Source organism: Salvelinus fontinalis, unplaced genomic scaffold, assembly GCF_029448725.1.
Source record: "Salvelinus fontinalis isolate EN_2023a unplaced genomic scaffold, ASM2944872v1 scaffold_1301, whole genome shotgun sequence".
Classification (NCBI taxonomy): domain Eukaryota; kingdom Metazoa; phylum Chordata; class Actinopteri; order Salmoniformes; family Salmonidae; genus Salvelinus; species Salvelinus fontinalis.
Genome location: NW_026601510.1, coordinates 16,739 through 39,142, shown reverse-complemented (window position 1 = coordinate 39,142; position 22,404 = coordinate 16,739). Strand labels below are relative to the sequence as shown.

Sequence of the window (22,404 nt, the reverse complement as noted above, 5' to 3'; positions counted from 1 at the left end):
TATCGGAATGTATTTGGAAATACACTTGGAAAGCATTTTTCTGCATTTGAAATTATTGAAATATAAAAATATTGAAATACTCTATGCATTTGAACCCACTTTCTGTTTGTTCCTAGGGTATTTGGAAGAATGTGTTGGAAACAATATTTGAAAATTGTTTTCAGATAGTAGGCTATTTGTAGGAAATGTTAAAAGAGGTAGTGAATTCTGACCATAACTCATATTCACACATAAAATACGTTTTAAAATATAAATACGCATGTATTTGTACCCAGGTCTGATCCTGATAATTCCATACATTGCAATGTAATATTTAGTTCCCAAAGTGTCACAGTACTCTATGAGGAACTGACATTTGTTTGAATTTAGATATTAATAATTTGAACTAACCAAGAACATGTAAATATAACGGTATAATGTTTTGTTCTTTGAATCTGTGCTATTGTCTAAAATGTAGGTTCAGGTCTCTCTCTCTCTATCATAAAGAATTATGACCATCCTGTGTCACTTTACTTGGACACTTTATGACACTGTCAAGAAGCATTATGACCATCATAATCACATAAGCCAGATAGGCCTGTCACGCACATGCCCTTATATCAGTCGTCTGTCAAAAAGAGGGTGTGTCTTGTCCTGCTTCTGCTCTTGCATTCATCCCAATCATCAGAAACAGAGCATTGGGGTAAGTGCATGCCTGACATAATTTTGTGCGCAATTACAATGATGATTTAATATGGTCAATTTAAAAAAAATACTGTTGACACGTAGGCTATGGTGTAATGGAATGTTTTGCCTTGTGTGGTAGGTTTTGTGGGTTTTGAAACTCTTTTGTGTCATAACCACCCATAAAATATCGTAATGTATGTCACAACAGGTCTAAACATATGTAACAGTGTTATGACAAGTTATGTCAGCTGTTATGACATAGTATGACATGATTATGACTGTGTCATATGACACTAGGTGTCAAGTAAATTGTTACCGATATTCATATATTTCCCCTTTCTGTAATACACGATTCCAGTGTTTTGTTTGGGATACTCGGGTTGATGGTGACTAGCCTCGATGCTGTATGTTATGGATTAAACTCACATCTGTTGATGTGTTTGATGCCAGACTGGAGATACAAGGACAGAGGACACACTGATTATTATTGTATTGTCTGAACACTGTGATTCTGTAGCAATGTCACTTACATGTTGTTTGGACTTCCCACAAGCCTCTGGGGCTGATGTTTACAGAACAGTTCTCTGCTGATTAGGATATAAGGCCAGTTAGACATTTTCTCTGGTTCTGTGCTGGAAGTATCTCCCTGTTGCAACTTGTAATAAACTGGATAGATTTTTTGTTGCCTTTTGTTGCCTTTATCTATGACTGTTTTGACTGTTTTGTTCACCTGTAAATTGTTCTTACGAGTACCATCCACTTATACTCCTCTACTTTTCTCATCAGCACTTCAATTCCACCAGTCAAATGACAGCCCAGTCTTCAAAGACAGTTCTGTCCCTGGACTCTGAGGCGGTGTTCTCACTCAAAGATGGCATCAACTTTAAGAGGAGCCCAGATGATGGCAAGTGCTACATCATATACAAAGAAAATGGAGAGCTGAAGGCCTGCAAGAACCAATGCAAACACCAAGGAGGCCTGTTCATCAAAGACATAGAGGACTTAGATGGAAGGTAAGTAGACTTAAAGGGGAAGTTCAGGACTCTACAACTAAAGATAGCTGGAGTTTGTAGCGGCTGTTTAGAGAATACCGAACCATGGATTACAGTTTCTCCTGGCCCATAGACTACATTCAGGCTGAGGAACCATCTAACATCAAGTGATAAAATCCTGAACATCCTCTTTAATACCGAGGCTTAGATATAGCATATCTATTCAATGGGACTGAAAGGTTTTTCTGATACAGGACGGTCCGATGTACAAAACACTACTGGAAGCTGAACGTCTCAACTATGCAGTATGTGAACCCTCCCGACAGCTTCACACAGGATGAGCTGGGTAAGTTGAGCTGCCATTTTCTCAAACTGAAAGGTTATTGAATGGCTTTTGAATTAGGTATGTCTAATCTTTTGTGTTCTCTGACAACTTCTGTATATTTGTAGACATTGTGTGAACCTGATCATCAAATCAAATGTTACGTCACATGCTTTGTAAACAGCAGATGTAGACTAACAGTGAAATGCTTACTTACTGGCCTTCCCAGCAATACAGAGAAAAAGAGACATTATAGAAAGATAACAACAGGAGGAATAAATCCTCAATGAGTAACGATAACTTGGTTATATAGACGGGGTACCAGTACTGAGTCCATGTGCAGGGGTACGAGGTAATTGAGGTAGATATGTTCATATAGGTGAGATAAAGTGACTAGGCAACAGGATAGATAATAAACAGTAACAGCAGCGTATGTGATGAGTCAAAAGAGTTCGTCCAAAAAGGGTCAATGCAGATAGTCCAGGTAGCTATTGGCTAACTAACTATTTAGCAGTCTTATGATGTGGAGGTAGAAGCTGTTCAGCGTCCTGTTGGTTGAGTGCCCAGCTCCAGCTGTCCATTCCTTCGGGCTTCTAAATGACATGAGGAACACAATGTAAATAATAAGTCCGATGTTTAATATGTCTATATGTACAGTTGAAGTCAGAAGTTTACATACACTTAGGTTGGAGTAACTAGAACTTGTTTTTCAACCATCCACACATTTCTTGTTAACAAACTATAGTTTTGGCAAGTCAATTAGGTTATCTACTTTGTGCATGACACAAGTAATCTTTCCAACAATTATTTACAGACAGATTATTTCACTTATAATTCACTGCATGACAATTCCAGTGGGTCAGAAGTTTACATACACTAAGTTGACTGTGCCTTTAAACAGCTTGGAAAATTCCAGAAAATGATGTCATGGCTTTAGAAGCTTCTGATAGGCTAATTGACATCATTTGAGTCAATTGGAGGTGCATCTGTGGATGTGTTTCAAGGCCTACCTTCAAACTCAGTGCCTTGTTGCTTGACATCATGGGAAAATCTAAAGAAATCAGCCAAGACCTCCAAAAAAAATGTGTAGACCTCCACAAGTCAGGTTAATCCTTGGGTGCAATTTCCAAACGCCTGAAGGTACCGCGTTCATCTGTACAAACAATAGTACGCAAGTGTAAACCCCAATGGACCACGCAGCCGTCATACTGCTCAGGAAAATTATCTATATCCACAGTAAAACGAGTCCTATATCAACATAACCTGAAAGGCCGCTCAGCAAGGAAGAAGCCACTGCTCCAAAACCGCCATAAAAAAGCCAGACTACGGTTTGCAACTGCACATGGGGACAAAGATCGTACTTTTTGGAGAAATGTACTCTGGTCTGATGAAACAATAATAGAACTGTTTGACAATAATGACCATCGTTATGTTTGGAGGAAAAAGGGGGAGGCTTGCAAGCCGAAGAACACCATCCCAACTGTGAAGCACGGGGGTGGCAGCATCATGTTGTGGGGGTGCTTTGCTGCAGGAGGGACTGGTGCACTTCACAAATAGATGACATCATGAGGAGAGAAAATTATGTGGATATATTGAAGCAACATCTCAAGACATCAGTCAGGAAGTTAAAGCTTGGTCACAAATGGTTCTTCCAAATGGACAAATGACCCCAAGCATACTTCCAAAGTTGTGGCAAAATGGCTTAAGGACAACAATGTCAAGGTATTGGAGTGGCCATCACAAAGCCCTGACCTCAATCCTATAGAAAATGTGTGGGCAGAACTGAAAAAGCGTGTGCGAGCAAGGAGGCCTACAAATCTGTGTCAAAGCCGTGTGTATAGGTGTCAGGGAAGTCAGGCGCAGGAGAGGTAAACTGAGTGTAAATGGAGACTTTTAATAAACGTCCACTTAACAATGCTCCAAACACGAAAATGTACATACATAAAATAAAGATGGGTACGAAGACCCGTCGCGTACCTATACACCAATAAACAACAGTTGACATAAAACAATCCCTGACAAAGACATGAGGGGAAACAGAGGGTTAAATACACAAGAGGTAATGGATGGGATTGAAAACAGGTGTGTGGGAAGACAAGACAAAAGCAATGGAAAATGAAAAATGGATCGATGATGGCTAGAATACCGGTGACGTCGACCACCGAACACCGCCTGAACAAGGAGAGGCAACGACTTCATCAGAAGTCGTGACAATCTGACTCAGTTACACCAGCTGTGTCAGGAGAAATGGGCCAAAATTCACCCAACTTATTGTGGGAAGCTTGTGGAATGCTATCCCAAAACATTTGACCCAAGTTAAACAATTTAAAGTCAATGCTACCAAATACTAATTGAGTGTATGTAAACTTCTGACCCACTGGGAATGTGATGAAAGAAATAAAAGCTGAAATAAATCATTCTCTCTACTATTATTGTGAAATTTCACATTCTTATAATAAAGTGGTGATCCTAACTGACCTAAAACAGGGAATTTTTACTGGGATTAAATGTCAGGAATTGTGAAAAACTGAGTTTAAATTAATTTGGCTAAGGTGTATGTAAACTTCCGACTTCAACTTAAGATAATAAAATAAAAGTAATTAATTAGATTATTAATCAGAAGAGTTTTGACTTTGGCTTGATTTTGCTAACTCAGACGTTATGATGACGGTTGAGGGTGGTCTTCAGCTCGTGGAGGTGATCGTTTGGGACCCCTGGTTGGCAGACCCCCAGGATCCACAAGAACTGCAGGAGGGAGAGGTGACTGTGAGTAAAGCGCGTCACACACACCACACACCCACGGCTGGACAGATCTGAGGCATTTCCCAGTGGGAAAAACTGGTTGCAATTACATTATGACATCTTACATGACGTCATGGTCAGGATGTATACTGGTTGTATAAATACGTTTTGTTAAGGTCAGAAAAATATGTCTTGATCTGGTTGTAATCTTGGTCTCGTCATGAAAAAGATGTCTTCACCAGGCTGGTTGAAACTGATCTGGAACACATTCCCATGTTGTTTAGTCACAAGTTTGTGACAAGAACACAAACACTAGCTATGATCCAAGGCAAGTTAGTAATTACCCGGAGTGAATAAAATATTAGCCTTAAAATGATAACCGGGAGTTGTGTGTCTACAAAATCTTTGAGTCATCTTTGATCTCATCACCACTTTTATAATGTGAGATCTGAGGCTGTGTTCTCACCTGAAAGGCTGCAGTGCCAAGCTTTATAATGTGAGATCTGAGGCTGTGTTCTCACCTGAAAGGCTGCAGTGACAAACTTTATAATGTGAGATCTGAGGCTGTGTTCTCACCTGAAGACTGCAGTGCCAAGCTTTATAATGTGAGATCTGAGGCTGTGTTCTCACCTGAAAGGCTGCAGTGCCAAGCTTTATAATGTGAGATCTGAGGCTGTGTTCTCACCTGAAAGGCTGCAGTGCCAAGCTTTATAATGTGAGATCTGAGGCTGTGTTCTCACCTGAAAGGCTGCAGTGCCAAACTTTATAATGTGAGATCTGATGCTGTGTTCTCACCTGAAAGGCTGCAGTGACAAACTTAAGCCTGGGACACATAAGGGAGATGGGCAAAGGTTGAAAGCTATCACCAACCGCCATCTAAGATTCTAGATGACGTATCGGGATAGACCTCCGATCATAGCCATGCCCAACAACAGTGCAGGACACATTGCTGGGACTCTGAGTGACAGTTGGTCACAGATGACTTTTGACCATCTCTCCTATGTGTTCATATAAATTCCAGAGACACAGAAACGACAGTCCCAACTCCGACACCTCTGAGTGTTTCCCCATATGGCCGACAGGCTATTTATATCAATGTGATTGATGGTCAAACGCGCCGCACGCAAATCTAAAAAGATAGCACGTCGGGCGACAAGATTCTCCGCTCCAAACTCGACCTTCATGTTCCTCCAGGTGACCTACCTCACCCATGCATGCATGGAGCTCCAGCTAGGGGGGAAGAAGATGATATTCGACCCCTGGCTGACGGGTCCGGCATTCGCCAGGGGCTGGTGGCTGCTCCACGAGCCCCCTGCTGACTCCATGGAGAGGCTGTGCATGGCCGACCTCATCTACATCAGCCACATGCACTCCGACCACCTCAGGTATGTAGAGATGGTGCCTGTATGGAGTATGGTACCGGTATGTAGAGATGGTGCCTTTTTGGAGTATGGTAGAGGTATGTAGAGATGGTGCCTTTTTGGAGTATGGTAGAGGTATGTAGAGATGGTACCTGTATGGAGTATGGTAGAGATATGTAGAGATGGTGCCTGTACGTAGTATGGTAGAGGTATGTAGAGATGGTACCTGTACGTAGTATGGTACAGGTATGTAGAGATGGTACCTGTATGGAGTATGGTACAGGTATGTAGAGATGGTGCCTGTATGGTACCGGTATGTAGAGATGGTGCCTGTATGGAGTATGGTACAGATATGTAGAGATGGTACCTGTACGGAGTATGGTACAGGTATGTAGAGATGGTACCGGTATGGAGTATGGTACAGATATGTAGAGATGGTACCTGTACGTAGTATGGTACAGGTATGTAGAGATGGTACCTGTATGGAGTATGGTACAGGTATGTAGAGATGGTGCCTGTATGGTACAGGTATGTAGAGATGGTGCCTGTATGGAGTATGGTACAGATATGTAGAGATGGTACCTGTACGGAGTATGGTACAGGTATGTAGAGATGGTGCCTGTATGGAGTATGGTACAGGTATGTAGAGATGGTGCCTGTATGGTACAGGTATGTAGAGATGGTGCCTGTATGGAGTATGGTACAGGTATGTAGAGATGGTGCCTGTATGGTACAGGTATGTAGAGATGGTGCCTGTATGGAGTATGGTACAGGTATGTAGAGATGGTGCCTGTATGGAGTATGGTACAGGTATGTAGAGATGGTACCTGTACGGAGTATGGTACAGGTATGTAGAGATGGTACCGGTATGGAGTATGGTACAGGTATGTAGAGATGGTACCGGTATGGAGTATGGTACAGGTATGTAGAGATGGTGCCTGTATGGAGTATGGTACAGGTATGTAGAGATGGTACCGGTATGGAGTATGGTACAGGTATGTAGAGATGGTGCCTGTATGGAGTATGGTACAGGTATGTAGAGATGGTGCCTGTATGGAGTATGGTACCGGTATGTAGAGATGGTGCCTGTATGGAGTATGGTACAGGTATGTAGAGATGGTGCCTGTATGGAGTATGGTACAGGTATGTAGAGATGGTGCCTGTATGGAGTATGGTACAGGTATGTAGAGATGGTACCGGTATGGAGTATGGTACAGGTATGTAGAGATGGTGCCTGTATGGAGTATGGTACAGGTATGTAGAGATGGTGCCTGTATGGAGTATGGTACAGGTATGTAGAGATGGTGCCTGTATGGTACAGGTATGTAGAGATGGTGCCTGTATGGAGTATGGTACAGGTATGTAGAGATGGTGCCTGTATGGAGTATGGTACAGGTATGTAGAGATGGTGCCTGTATGGTACAGGTATGTAGAGATGGTGCCTGTATGGAGTATGGTACAGGTATGTAGAGATGGTGCCTGTATGGAGTATGGTACAGGTATGTAGAGATGGTGCCTGTATGGAGTATGGTACAGGTATGTAGAGATGGTGCCTGTATGGAGTATAGTACAGGTATGTAGAGATGGTGCCTGTATGGAGTATGGTACAGGTATGTAAGGATGGTGCCTGTATGGAGTATGGAACAGGTATGTAGAGATGGTGCCTGTATGGAGTATGGTACAGGTATGTAGAGATGGTGCCTATATTGAGTATGGTACAGGTATGTAGAGATGGTGCCTGTATGGAGTATGGTACAGATATGTAGAGATGGTGCCTGTATGGAGTATGGTACAGATATGTAGAGATGGTACCTGTATGGAGTATGGTACAGGTATGTAGAGATGGTGCCTGTATGGAGTATGGTAGAATGAAATGGATTGATATGGGAGGATGGGCTCAGTGAAACTGGAAGGGAATGGATTGAACGTATCAAACACATACTATTCCAACCATTACAATGAGCCCGTCCTCCGCAATCTCCACCCACCAGCCACGACTGATTTCAATGTATTTATAATTCCGTTCCCACTTTAAACGAAGTATAAAGGCGTTTTATAGCATGCATGAAGTTTCTGAAGCACTACACAAATACTTCACAGATAATCTATAAGCATGTGTCATATTCTATAAATGGTGTGTAAAGGGTGGTGTATAAATGGTGTATAAACTATGTATGTTTATACACCATTTATAGAGTATGAGATAGGTTTATAGATGATATGTGAAGCATTTATGTAAGCTATATTGAGCCTTTATAAATTGTACTTAGTTTAAAGTGGGACCCTAATTTCAATTCTGGAAGTAAGCAGATATGTTGATTCCAATTTTCCTTATGAGGATGAGCACACAGAAATTCCTGAAAAATGTATTTTCAGCTACCCAACCTTGAAATCACTCTCTGCGACGAGACCCGATGTTCCTATTTATGTAGGCGACACATCAAGGCCTGTGTTCTGGTAAGGGTTCTCTACATACAGTTGAAGTCGGAAGTTTACATACACTTCGGTTGGAGTCATTAAAACTTGTTTTTCAACCACTCCACAAATATCTTGTTAACAAACTATAGTTTTTGCAAGTCGGTTAGGACATCTACTTTGTGCATGACACAAGTAATTTTTCCAACAATAGTTTACAGACAGATTATTTCACTTATAAATCACTGTATCACAATTCCAGTGGGTCAGAAGTTTACATACACTAAGTTGACTGTGCCTTTAAACAGCTTGGAAAATTCCAGAAAATGATGTCATGGCTTTAGAAGCTTCTGATAGGCTAATTGACATCATTTGAGTCAATTGGAGGTGTACCTGTGGATGTGTTTCAAGGCCTACCTTCAAACTCAGTGCCTCTTTGCTTGACATCATGGGAAAATCTAAAGAAATCAGCCAAGACCTCAGAAAAAAATTGTAGATCTCAAGTCAGGTTCATCCTTGGGAGCAATTTCCAAACGCCTGCAGGTACCATGTTCATCTGTACAAACAATAGTACACAAGTATAAACACCATGGAACCACGCAGCCGTCATACCGCTCAGGAAGGAGAAGCGTTCTGTCTCAATCCCAGAACAACAGCAAAGGACCTTGTGAAGATGCTGGAGGAAACAGGTACAAAAGTATCTATATCCACAGTAAAACGCGTCCTATATCGACATAACCTGAAAGGCCGCTCAGCAAGGAAGAAGTCACTGCTCCAAAACCGCCCTAAAAAAGCCAGACTACGGTTTCAACTGCGCATGGGGACAAAGATCGTACTTTTTGTAGAAATGTCCTCTGATCTGATTGAACAAAAATAGAACTGTTTGGCCATAATGACCATCGATATTTTTGGAGGAAAAAGGGGGTGGCGTGCAAGCCGAAGAACACCATCCCAACCGTGATGCATGGGGGTGGCAGCATCATGTTGTGCGGGTGGGGGGGGGGTGCTTTGCTGCAGGACGGACTGGTGCACTTTACAAAATAGATGGCATCATGAGAAAGGGACATTATATTGAAGCAACATCTGAAGACATCAGTCAGGATGTTAAAGCTTGGTCGCAAATCGGTCTTCCAAATGGACAATGACCCCAAGCATTCTTCCAAAGTTTTGGCAAAATGGCTTAAGGACAACAATGTCAAGTTATTGGAGTGGCCATCACAAAGGCCTAACCTCAATCCTATAGAAAATGTGTGGGCAGAACTGAAAAGGTGTGTGCGAGCAAGGAGGCCTACAAACCTGACTCAGTTACACCAGCTCTGTCAGGAGGAATGGGCCAAAATTCACCCAACTTATTGTGGGTGTCACGTTCCTGACCTATTTCTGTTAGTTTGTTATATGTGTTAGTTGGTCAGGACGTGAGTTTGGGTGGGCATTCTATGTTTTCTGTTTCTATGTTGGTTTATGGGTTGCCTGGTATGGCTCTTAATTAGAGGCAGGTGTTTGGCGTTCCTCTAATTAAGAGTCATATTTAGGTAGGTGTTTTCACAGTGTTCGTTGTGGGTGATTGTCTCCTGTGTTTGTGTATGTCGCTACGCCACACGGGACTGGTTTCGGTTTGTTTGTTCAGTGTCATTTATGTGTAGGCTTTTTTCCCTGTTTGTGCGTTCTCGTGTGTTATGTGAGTCCGTCATTCAGATCTGTCTACACCGTTTATTTGTTTTGTTAGTTTATTAGTCAAGTTCGTGTTTTCGTGTTTTTTTCTTTAATAAATCATGTCTACAAACTCAGCTGCATTTTGGTTCGATCCCTGCTCCTCCTCTTCTGATGAAGAGGAGGAGGAAAGCCGTTGCAGTGGGAAGCTTGTGGAAGGCTACCCGAAATGTTTGACCCTGTCACACCCTGACAATAGAGAGCCTTCGTGGTTCTCTGTGGTGTAATAGGTCAGAGCGTAACTATTTTTGTTTTCTATTTATTATAGTTCTATGTTGGTGTGTGAGTATGGTTCCCAATTGGAGGCAGCTGAAGATCGTTGCCTCTAATTGGGGATCATACTTAGTTTGTCCCTTTTCCCACCTGCGTTGTGGGATATTGTTTTGTTGTGTTTGAGTGCCATTGTGAGCTACACAATTCACGTTCGTTATATCTTTTTTGTTTTTTTGGAGGTTTCACGATTAAATCAAATGTGGAATTCTACTCACGCTGCGCCTTGGTCCACTTATTTAGACAACGATCATGACAGACCCAAGTTAAACAATTTAAAGGCAGTGTTACACTCAATTAGTATTTGGTATGTAAACATCTGACCCACTGGGAATGTGACGAAAGAAATAAAAGCTGAAATAAATCATTCTCTCTACTATTATTCTGACATTTCACATTCTTAAAATAAAGTGGTGATCCTAACTGACCTAAGACAGGGAATTTCTACTGGGATTAAATGTCAGGAATTGTGAAAAACTGAGTTTAAATGTATTTGGCTAAAGTGTATGTAAACTTCCGACTTCAACTGTATATGTCACACATTAACGAGGTTTTACAACCATAAAACAAATGAGGGTGTCACCTTAGTGGGTTTATGCTGTCCTCATTTGAATCATGTCACAGGATGCTGGAGAAAAGGCAGGTGCAGCTGACAAATATCAACGTAGTTCCCTTTGGCATTTGGCAAAACGTAAGCATTAACAGCTCACTTTCAATGAACAGTTTATATGGTACAGGAACCTCTGTCAAAAGGCTCTTCTTTAATGCCCTTCTCCTGTTGTTATCTCCGTCAGATTGATGAGCACCTCAGATTCATGATTCTGAAGGATGAAGTGCACCCCGAAATGGACACCTGTATCATTGTTGAATATAAAGGTAGTCATCATGTCCTTTGTAAGAGCACATGGTGCTAGCTTCACCAGAGTCCTGGGTTCAATTCCTGCAGTCACAGGAAGTCACTTTTCATAAAAGGGTCTGCTAAGTGGTATATACACCGAGTGTACGAAACATTAGGAACACCTTCCTAATATTGAGTTGCACCCCCCCTTTGCCATCAGAACAACCTCAATTGGACTCTATTGGCATGGACTCTACAAGGTATCGAAAGCGTTCCACAGTGATGCTGGCCCATGTTGACTCCAATGCTTCCCACAGTTGTGTCAAGTTGGATGGATTTCTTTTGGGTGAACCATTCTTGATACACACGGGAAACTGTTGAGCATGAAAAACTCAGCAGCGCTGCAGTTCATGACACACTCAAACCGGTGCACCTGGTACCTACTACCATACCCCGTTCAAAGACACTTAAATATTTTGTCTTGCCCATTCACCCTCTGAATGACACGCATACACAATCCATGTCTCAAGGGTTAAAAATCCTTCTTTAACCTGTCTCCTCCCCTTCATCTACACTGATTGGAGTGGATTTAACAAGTGATATCAATAAGTGATCCTACCCTTCACCTGGATTCACCTGGTCAGTCTATTTCACGGAAAGAGCATGTGTTCCTAATGTTTTGTACAGTCAGTGTACAAGCACAGGCAGGTCACACATTCTGACTTTATCACACTTTTTCCACCTGCAGATTATACATCCATATAAAGATGGGTTCCATCAGGATAATTAAGCCTCATTACTTTATTGAACGTGCACATCCTGTCTGATTCAGGTCATTGTCAGTTCAGTATTAAAAGTATCTGCCAGTGCCACCTGGTAGGCATACAATGCACCTCAAAGCCTTATCTCAACCTTATCTTGTTTGACGGGTGCATCTGATCCTGGTTCTCCCACCCAGGTCATATGATCCTCAACACGGTGGACTGCACCAGGCCAAACTACGGCCGACTGCCTCACAATGTAGATCTGATGATGAGCGACTTTGCTGGGGGGGCGTCTGGCTTCCCCATGACCTTCAGTGGAGGAAAATACACAGGTGAGGTGGGCAGGTATACAGCGTCCAAGTGTACAGCCAGACAAATAACAGAGAAATGAATTGCTCCCTTGGGTTTTCCTTGCTATTGCCTGCACATGGAGTGGATCTCAATTGTATTTCCTCTCTCCTTATCTCCTCCTCAAAGCACATCGGAACAGATCTGAGGTTCCTTCCCTCGGATGTTCTCCTCCAATGCATTTTGAGGAGGAGGCAAGGGGAGAGGAAGCGAGGAATCAAGGAAACACAACTGAAATTCAGTCATTGACTAGTGTCGGTTTCTCCCTGCAGAGAGCTGGAAAGCCGATTTCATCAAGAATGAAAGGAAGAAGCTCATGAACTACAAGGCCCAGCTGGTAAAGTCCTTGCAGCCCAAGATCTACTGCCCGTTTGCCGGTTACTTTGTGGAAGCACATCCCTCAGACAGGTATCACAAAATGTTTACTCTTTTGTGTACAAGTTCCGTTCTAGTTCAGGTTCGGTTTTGACTCCTCTTATTGCTTCAATTTCATTCACTCAATATAAGTTGCATCCCAATTTGACATTGACAACTGACATAAGTTAACTGACAGGTACATTAAGGAAACTAACACGAAAAACAACGCAGATGAGCTCAATGCCCTGATCAAGAAGAGCGCTCCAGGCATAACAACATGGACACCAAAGCCAGGCGCTGTGCTCGATCTGGCCCTGGCTCTGATGAGCCCCAGCCGGTAGGATTGCTCATCAATCAGCAAACTGTGTGTGTGTCCATGTCTGTCATATCAGTCCATACTCCATAGAAATAATCACATTTTGGTGGTTGATGTTTCCCTCTGTTGTCAATACCATTATTACCTCACTTCCCTACATTGTTTACCATTATTACATCACTTCCCTACATTGTTTACCATTATTACATCACTTCCCTACATTGTCTACCATTCTTGCATCACTTCCTTATATTGTCTACCATTATTACCTCACTTCCCTACATTGTCTGCCATTATTACCTCACAACCCTACATTGTTTACCACTATTACATCACTTTCCTACATTGTCTGCCATTATTACCCCACTTCCCTACATTATCTACCATTATGTTCTCTTTCTACATTCTGTTTTTCCTACATTATTTCATTCATTTTTAATGTTGGTACCCAGGGAACATGCGCTTTAAATCATGTATGACTTGACTATAACCACAGGACAGCCATCACCGACCCTCCGTCCGGGACAAACATCTATAAGGACAGTTGGGACTTTGATTTGTACGTGGATGAACTGAACAGGGCCATCACCGCTGAGATATTTAAACATAAAAGCTGGATCCAATTTTATTACATCTGGGCAGGGTTTAAAAACTACAATCTAGTTGTCCGGGTAAATATTGTTGTCCATATAAAAGTCCTCAGAGCTCTTAGTGCTCTACTGCACATCTACAAGCTGACTGCTGGGGTGGATTCATTAGTCGCTGATTGTTGCAAAACGTTTTTCAACAGAAATCAATTAGCATTTAGTCTTGGAACCAAACGGAAACCTGAATTTGTCCAATAGAAACTCATTTTCATTGCGAAATGTTTTCCGTTTGGACTAAACGGTTTAGACCAAACTTTTTGCAACAGTCTGCAATTTAGGAATACACTCCTGGTTACTCCTGACTCGCTTTCAGTAGGCAGTAAAACATACAAGGACATTTATAATTATTATTGGACAATCTATCAATCGACAATCTCAATTTTAAAACGTTTCTCGGTTTTGTACCGACTGAACGCGACCCTTTTCATTCACTTCCTCTCTCTCTCTGTAGATCTCTGGAATGTTTAAAACATGTACGGATGCTCTCACGGACACAGACTAAGCCTATTCCTGAATAAAACATTTGGGGGGGTCCAGGACTAGGCTTAATCCATGTCCAGGAAACTGCCCTTGGAGCAGCTGATTTTGGCTGCTTGGATTGCCAGATGGGAAGGGTTGACACTTTAGGGACTATGACCCTTGGTTCCATTGTGCCAGGCATGTTCAATCAATTTGAAAAATAAAAATAAATTCTTAACCCAAATCTAGTGGGTTCGAGGGTTGAAATTAGAACAAATCTTTTCCAATTCTTCTCATTCTTATGCTACTTTCTTTTTAGATTCTGGTAATTCTTTAGATTCTGGTTATTGATTCTGGTTATTCTGGTTATTCATATTCTAGTTATATGGTATTTATCATAACTGCAGGTCAGTGAATAACACAAATTGTTTGAATTCCAACTAAACATAGCCTAACTGTTGTTTGTAATATGTATTTAAGTTCATTGAGACAGATGAGGACTTCATTCCAATAGACAATGGCTACAACTATCTGGTGGACTTCATGGATCTCTCCTTCCCTACTCAGAGGCCCACTAGAGAGCACCCTTATGAGGAGGTGAGCATGGCTACAACACCTGCTCACCTGTATATTATTAAGTACACTGCACTCCACTTGAGAGGGATCAAAACAAACATTGTGGAGCAGGAGCATAGCATGTTACAAATCTGTCATAAGGATGGCAGGTAGCCTAACAGTTACGAGCACTGGGCCAGTTACCGACAGGTTGAGGTTGAAATCCCTGAGCTTACTATGTGAAAAATCTTTTGATGTTCCCTTGAGCAAGGCACTTACAGTGCATTCAGAAAGTATTCAGACCCCTGACTTTTTCCACATTTTGTTATGTTACAGCCTTATTCTAAAATGGGTTAAATAAAATACATCCTCATCAGTCTACACAATACCCCATAATGACAAAGCGAAAATAGGTTTCTAGATTATTTTTGCAAATGTAAAGAAATTATAAAATACTTTTTTTACATAAGTATTCAAACCCTTTGCTATGAGAGTCAAAATTGAGCTCAGGTGCATCCTGTTTCCATTGATCATCCTTGAGATGTTTCTACAACTTGACTGGAGTCCACCGGTTGTAAATTTAATTGATTGGACATGATTTGGAAAGGCACAGACCTGTCTATATAAGGTTCCACAGTTGACAGTGCATGTCAAACCAAAACCAAGCCATGGGGTCAAAGGAATTGTCCATAGAGCTCCGAGACAGGATTATGTTTAGGCACAGATCTGGAGAAGGGTATCAGAAATTATCTGCACCATTGTAGTCTTCCTAGAACACAGTGGCCTCCATCATTCTTAAATTGAAGACATTTGGAACCACCAAGACTCTTCCTAGAGCTGGCTGCCTGGCTAAACTGAGGATTCGAGGGAGAAGGGCCTTGGTCGGGGAGGTGACCAAGAACCCGAAAGTCACTCTGACAGAACTCCAGAGTTCCTCTGTGGAGATGGGAGAACCTTCCAGAAGGACAACGATCTTGGCAGAACTCCACCAATCAGGCCTTTATGGTAAAGTGGCCAGACGGAAGCCACTCCTCAGTAAAACGCACATGTCAAAAGGCACCTAAAGGACTCTCAGACCATGACAAACAAGATTCTCTGGTCTGATGAAACCAAGATTGAACTCTTTGGCCTGAATGCCAAGCGTCACGTCTGGAGGAAACCTGGCTTTGGGACAAGTCTCTTAATGTCCTTGAGAGGCCCAGCCAAAGCCCGGACTTGAACCCGATCGAACATCTCTGGAGAGACCTGAAAATAGCTGTGCAGCTACGATCCCCATCCAAACTGACAGAGCTTGAGAGGATCTGCAGAGAAGAATGGGAGAAACTCCCCAAATACAGGTGTGCCAAGCTTGTAGTATCATACCCAAGAAGACTCAGGGCTGTAATCGCTGCCAAAGGTGCTTCAATAAAGTAAAGGGTCTGAATACTTATGTAAATGTGATATATATTTTTAAATGCAATACATTTACAAAAATTTCAAAAAGCTGTTTTTGCTTTGTCATTATGGGGTATTGTGTGTAGATGAGGTTTAAAAAAAATCTATATTAGAATAAGGCTGTAACGTAACAAAATGTGGAAAAAGTCAAGTGGTCTGAATACTTTCCGAATGCACTGTAACCCTAATTGCTACTGTAAATTGCTCTGGATAAGAGTGTCTGGTAAAATTGTAAATAAGAATAAACTTTTCCCTGGATTCATGTCATTCTCATGAGGTGAACGCTGTTCACAGACACAAAGATATGGCAATCTGCTATGCATAACTGTGTTGTTTTTGGCAGATTTCAGTTGAAGATAATTGTTGCTGGATTAAATGCAGTGCTTGATAAGTACAGTGCCTTCAGTATTGGTTTGGGGATGTTTTTCTGGCTCAGGACCTGGACGACTTGCCTTAATAGAAAGAACCATGAATTCTGCTCTGTATCAGAGAATTCTACAGTAGAATGTCAGGACATCCGCCGGTGAGCTGAAGCTGAAGCACAGCTCATGCAGCAAGACAATGATACAAAACACACAATCGAGTCTACATGAGAGTGGCTAAAAAGCAACACATTTGAAGTTTTTGAATGGCCTAGTCAAAGTCCAGACCTAATCCCAATTGAAATGTTACGGCAGGACTTGAAACGAGCAGTTCATGCTTGAAAACCCATGAATGTTGCTGAGTTAAAGCAGTTCTGCATGCAAGAGTGGGCCAAAATTCCTCCACAGCAATGTGAGAGACTGATCAACAACTACAGGAAGCATTTGGTTGCGGTCATTGCAGCTAAAGGTGGCACAACCAGTTATTGAGTGTAAGGTGGCAATTACTTTTTCACACAGAGGAATTAGGTGTTGCATAACTTTGTTATTTAAATAAATAAAATAAATATCATTTTTTTGTTATTTCTAAACTTAGGTTCCTTTTATTTAATATTAGGTTTGGTTGAAGATCTGATAACATTCAGAATCAAAAATATGATCAGAATCAGAAAGGGAGCAAATACTTCTTCACGGTACATGGGTAACAAGTTTACTACACCGCTCGCGTCACGTGTGCGAGTGTTGCAAAATATATTTAGAAATCTATATTATTCAATTATTGCACCCACACTGCTCGCACGCGCCAACGAGCGTCTGCGTTGCCAAGGGCTAAAATAGAAGTCAGTTCTATTTCTGACGCAGATCGCGGTGCAAGTCCTGCCTCTCCCATCTCCTCATTGGTTTATAGAAGCAGGTACCCACGTGCCATCTCCTCATTGGTTATGTGACTGAAGACGAACGAGGTCAGTGGCGGTAATGCACCTAATTTATGAAAGTTGCCAATCGCAATATAAAGTCAAGAGGAGAAAAAGCCTGGAAGGATGAGAGATGACTAGAAACGATTCAGTTGACCGTTTTATGTGTGGATTAATTGGTGGAGTAGAGGACCTTGAGCATTTCAGGTAAAATAACATCTCAATGTTTATATCCCAGGACAAATTAGCTACAACAGCAAGCTAGCTAAATAGGACAAATTAGCTAGCAAGTGCAAGCTAGCTAGCTAAATTGCCATAAATGTTTAATGCTTTTTGACCTGTCCCCAAATTAATATAATTGGTTCAGAGTTTGTTTTGATATATTAACCTGCGTGTCGTGATCGCATTTGGTGTGGGGGGACAAAATACATGTATGCACGATGGTGCACGTTGGCGCACGCACGCAGCCGGTTTGGGTTTCGTGTTAGACTCTGAGAGCTTTGCACACCTTAATTGTACAATATTTGCCCATTATTTTTTTAATTCGTCAAGCTCTGTCAAATTGGTTGTTGATCATTACTAGACAGCCATGCCATAGATTTTCAAGCTGATTTAAGTTTAAACTTTAACCAGGCCAATCAGGAACATTCAATGTCGTCTTGGTAAGCAACTCCAGTGTATATTTGGCATCTTGTTTTAGGTTGTCCTGCTGAAAGGAGAATTTGTCTCCCTGTGTCTGTTGGAAAGCAGACTGAACCAGGTTTTCTTCTAGGATTTAGCCAGTGCTTAGCTATATTCCATTTATTTTTATCCTCCCTAGTCCTTGACGAAGACAAGCATACCCATAACATGATGCAGCCACTACCATGCTTGAAAATATGAAGAGTGGTACTCAGTGATGTTGCATTTTCTCCAAATATTACACTTTGCATTCAGGACAAAAAGTAAATTTCTTTGACACATTTCTTGCAGTATTACTTTAGTACCTTGTTGAATTTTTTCTTCCTCTGTCATTTAAGTTAGTATTATGGAATAACTACAATGTTGTTTATCCATCCTCAGTTTTCTCTCTAAAATCACAATTAGCCTCATGGTGAAATCCCTGAGCGGTTTCCTTCCTCTCCAGCAACTGATTTAAGAAGGGCGCTTCTATCTTTGTAACGACTGTGTGTATTGATACAGCATCCAAAGTGTAATTAATAACTTCATTATGCTCAAAGAGATATTCAATGTCTACTCCCCCCCCCCCCCCCCCCCCCCCCCATCTACCAATAGGTGCCAGTCCCCTGGTCTTTGTGGTTGACTGTGCTTGAAATTCACTGCTCCACTGAGGCAACTTACAGCTAATTATATGTGTGGGGTACAGAGACGGGGTCGTCATTTAAAATAATAATGTTAAATAATATTATTGCATACAGTGAGTCAATGCAACTTGTGACTTGTTAAGCACATTTTTACTCCTGAACTTATTTAGGCTTGCAATAACAAAGGGGTTGAATACTTATTGATTAATTATTTTTAATTAATTTGTAAACATTTCTAAAAACATAATTCCACTTTGACATTATGGGGTATTGTATGTAGATCAGTGACACAAAAACTAAATGTAATCCATTTGTAATTCAGGCTGTAACACAACAAAATGTGGAAAAAGTCAAGGGGTGTGAATACTTCTGAAGGCACTGTACACTGCAATCCACTTATGAGAAGGATCAATACAAAATACAACTGTTTCTAGGGGTCAAACATTATGGGGCAGAAACATACCATGATACAAATCTGCTATAAGAATAACATTTCCCTGGACTCGTGTCATTCTCATAAGAGGTGAACGCTGTACGAGGCACAGACACACCGAGATGGCAGGCTACTGCAGAACTTCAACACAATGTGTTGTGGTTGGCAGATGCAAATCTGATGCCAAGCTGTTTTCAGTTGAAGATAATTGTTACTGGCTCAGTTCTCACTACTGCCTTAAGTGTAAGACCGGATTACCGAACTGGCACACAGGGCAAAATGTGTAGAATAGCATGAGATGAGCTATAAAACAGAAAATGTGTAGAATAGCAAAAAATTCGATTTAACATGGCAAAATGTTCTGTCATATGTGAAAAATGTGTAGAATAGCATAAATTGAACTATAAAACAGCCCATTTTTCTCTCTGCCCCATGGCAAAATGTGTTGAAATGCAAGAAGTTAGCTGTTTACCTGGTGGTAGGTGCCCCGGGGCCCAAAATGCTGTAGTCCTGCCCTGCTTAAATGCCAACATGCTTTTAAAGGACCGCCATCTATCTGCAAGTGGATCATTCGTTGGTTTTCCATTTCATGTAACTTGATTGGACTGAGAGATAGACGGTGTACTACTTTCTCTTCTGTAAAGATCAAGACCAGGATCGGAGTCATGAGGCACGTGGTGAAGAATGGCCTTCTTTGGGACGACCTGTATATCGGCTTCCAGAACCGTCTGAGCAGAGAGCCAGACGTCTACCACCACCGGTAAGACCTCGTCTCCTTACCTTCCCTCCTTTCCTAACTTACCAGACCCAGGCGTCTACCACTACCAGTAAGCTCTCGTACCGTTATGAAGTCTATTGTATTGCGTTACTGTACATTAGAGCAACGATTCTCAACTGGTGGGTTGGGACCCCAAATATTTTACCTGTCTTGGTTATTTGTCCAGGTTCTGGAACCACTTCCAGACAGAGTTGCCAGTCGCTGGGCCAGACTGGGACTTGTTCCTGCAGCAGGTGTCATCATACCAGAGGTCTGCTGAACCCCAGGGAATCCAAACAGAAAGTGGCTCTGCTTCTACATTGTATTAGAAAAAGCAGACTATACTGTCTGATGAGAACCAAGCGTTGTGCCTGTATCCATTAATGAATAGTAATGAATAAGAAGACCTGCTCTCCCTGTCACTGTAGGTACCACCAACCTCCCTGTGCTACTGAAACAGGGAAAAAGGGACGTGGCTGACAATATTTAATTTCTGAATTGGTTCATTTAGGGTTCATTTTCGAATTAGTTTTTTCATATAATAGTGAAATCTATTAGCATAGCGTCTATTGTTGCTTGGCAGGTCTGTATGTAGGGGACCATTACCAAACAGTAGGAAAACATATGCACTAACTACTATGCCGCTCTGGATAAGAGCGTCTGCTAAATGACTAACATGTAGAATATGAATAAACCTTGTATCATTGATTATCATGTGTATTATTGATTATATGATTTTGGACGTGTACTGACAATGCATTTGCTATTTGTCCAACGCCTACTAATTGAACATAATTCAGTTTTTCCTTTTTCATAACAAAAATAAAAATAGGTTTGGGTTAAGGGTTAAGTTAATGTTAGGGTTAGGTTAATGTTAGGGGTTAATGTTAGGGTTAAGTTAATGTTAGGGTTAAGGGTTTGGTTAACGTAAAGCCAGTTTTAGATTTTGGCTAGTAAGGCTGTGAATGGGATGCTGGTCAGAGAAGTCAGCTTAGTCATTTATGAATGTACTGTATTAAGCTGCTGTACACTGGGGCTCAACTAGAATTTGTCAACTTAAAATGTTATGAACTGTTGTGTGATTTCAATGTACCTGATGTTGTGTCTTTGGCATCATTAAAACTGAAGACTTATTTATCAAATAACTCTCTGTAATTATTATTACGCGATTAAACTGATTAATCATGCAACTGTAATTAACTAGGAAGTCGGGGCACCAAGGAAAATATTCAGATTAAAGTTATAATTTTCCTAATATAACTTCCAGATATTTTAATATCTGTTCAATTACTCTTCGAATTAATGAATTACTTTTTACCTCACGTTAGTCTCATTCCAAACATCGTAAATTGTTGGTTATCTGCACGCACCCAGTCTTCACTATGAGTCATCCATACATCAATTGTCTTAAAATCATATATTTACTAAGTAAGTAATTCACAGAAATGCATCACACAAACAAAATAGATATGTTTACAAAGAAATGATAAGGGGTTGTGCCCTAGTGGGCTAAACCGGTATGGCGGCTTGTTAGACAGAGTGGTAATTATAACAATTGAAATGCTAATCCTTTGCACATGAACGCTCACTCATTCGGGAACAATTGCAATCAATATATATATTTACGCTCAGTGTGTCGTCGGGATCTCTGTTGAAAAGTTTGTTTCTGTTGGAGAGTCTGTCCCCCCTCTCTCTGTCGTGATTAGAATGGATAGTTCAGAGTGACATTCATTCATGTCGTTATAGGATAGATGTTTCGGCGGTTGTCGGTCTTTGCGTTCTATGATACCGAATTCCTAGCTGCAGACTAGTAATTAATATCAAAGATTTGTTCTTATTCAGTCGGTATCGATAGTCTAAGAGTTTAACCACGTGGTATGGTTAAAAGATTCAGCCATCTACTCAAACCTTAGGTTTATGGTCTCTACTCAAACCTTGGCCCTCTCGTGGTAAGCTGGTCTGCAACCTTTAGCCATCTCGTAATTGAGGTAAGCTCGGTCTCCTCTCAAACCTTGGCCCTTTCGTTATCGAGGTAAGCTGGTCTGGTGATAGAAAACCCGGGTTGGGGTTTTATTCGGAAGAGCAGAAAAGGGCCTGTCCCAGGACGCCAGACCATAACTGTGCTCATGGGCGGTCCTCTGATTTAGTTAAACTCCAAAGGGAGTTGGCGTTTCCTTCATTAAACAGTCCAAAATCACATCACACAATTTCACAAACAGTATCATCCTCACTCATTCATCTTATACAACAATTAGATGTAAGCCTCATTTCTGAGGATATTGTATAAGCAGCGTTATGGTAATGTGGCCGTATTGTCTCCCATGAGTTTCACAAAATTGTACCAAATGGACCAGTTCGTAGCTGGATTCTTCACCGATCTTTTATACGTTCTCCAGAACATGAATACTGTTCGGACCTCAAGTTCTGTGAGGTGGAAG

The 22,404-nt window shown here is 41.4% G+C and overlaps 1 protein-coding gene across 1 annotated transcript; it reads left to right on the top strand.

Moving 5' to 3' along the window:
- Nucleotides 1-1,452: 1,452 nt before the first annotated feature.
- LOC129848969 (cytidine monophosphate-N-acetylneuraminic acid hydroxylase-like) lies at nt 1,453-21,032 on the top strand. The gene is made up of 14 exons (XM_055916052.1): nt 1,453-1,679; nt 1,913-2,004; nt 4,637-4,746; nt 5,917-6,107; nt 8,460-8,540; nt 11,103-11,169; nt 11,273-11,354; nt 12,275-12,412; nt 12,701-12,836; nt 12,982-13,122; nt 13,598-13,772; nt 14,688-14,804; nt 19,854-19,969; nt 20,154-21,032. Exons 1-14 carry the CDS (start codon nt 1,474-1,476, stop codon nt 20,293-20,295), a joined length of 1,794 nt encoding a protein of 597 aa, XP_055772027.1. The 5' UTR covers nt 1,453-1,473; the 3' UTR covers nt 20,296-21,032.
- The last annotated feature ends 1,372 nt before the right edge of the window (nt 21,033-22,404 follow it).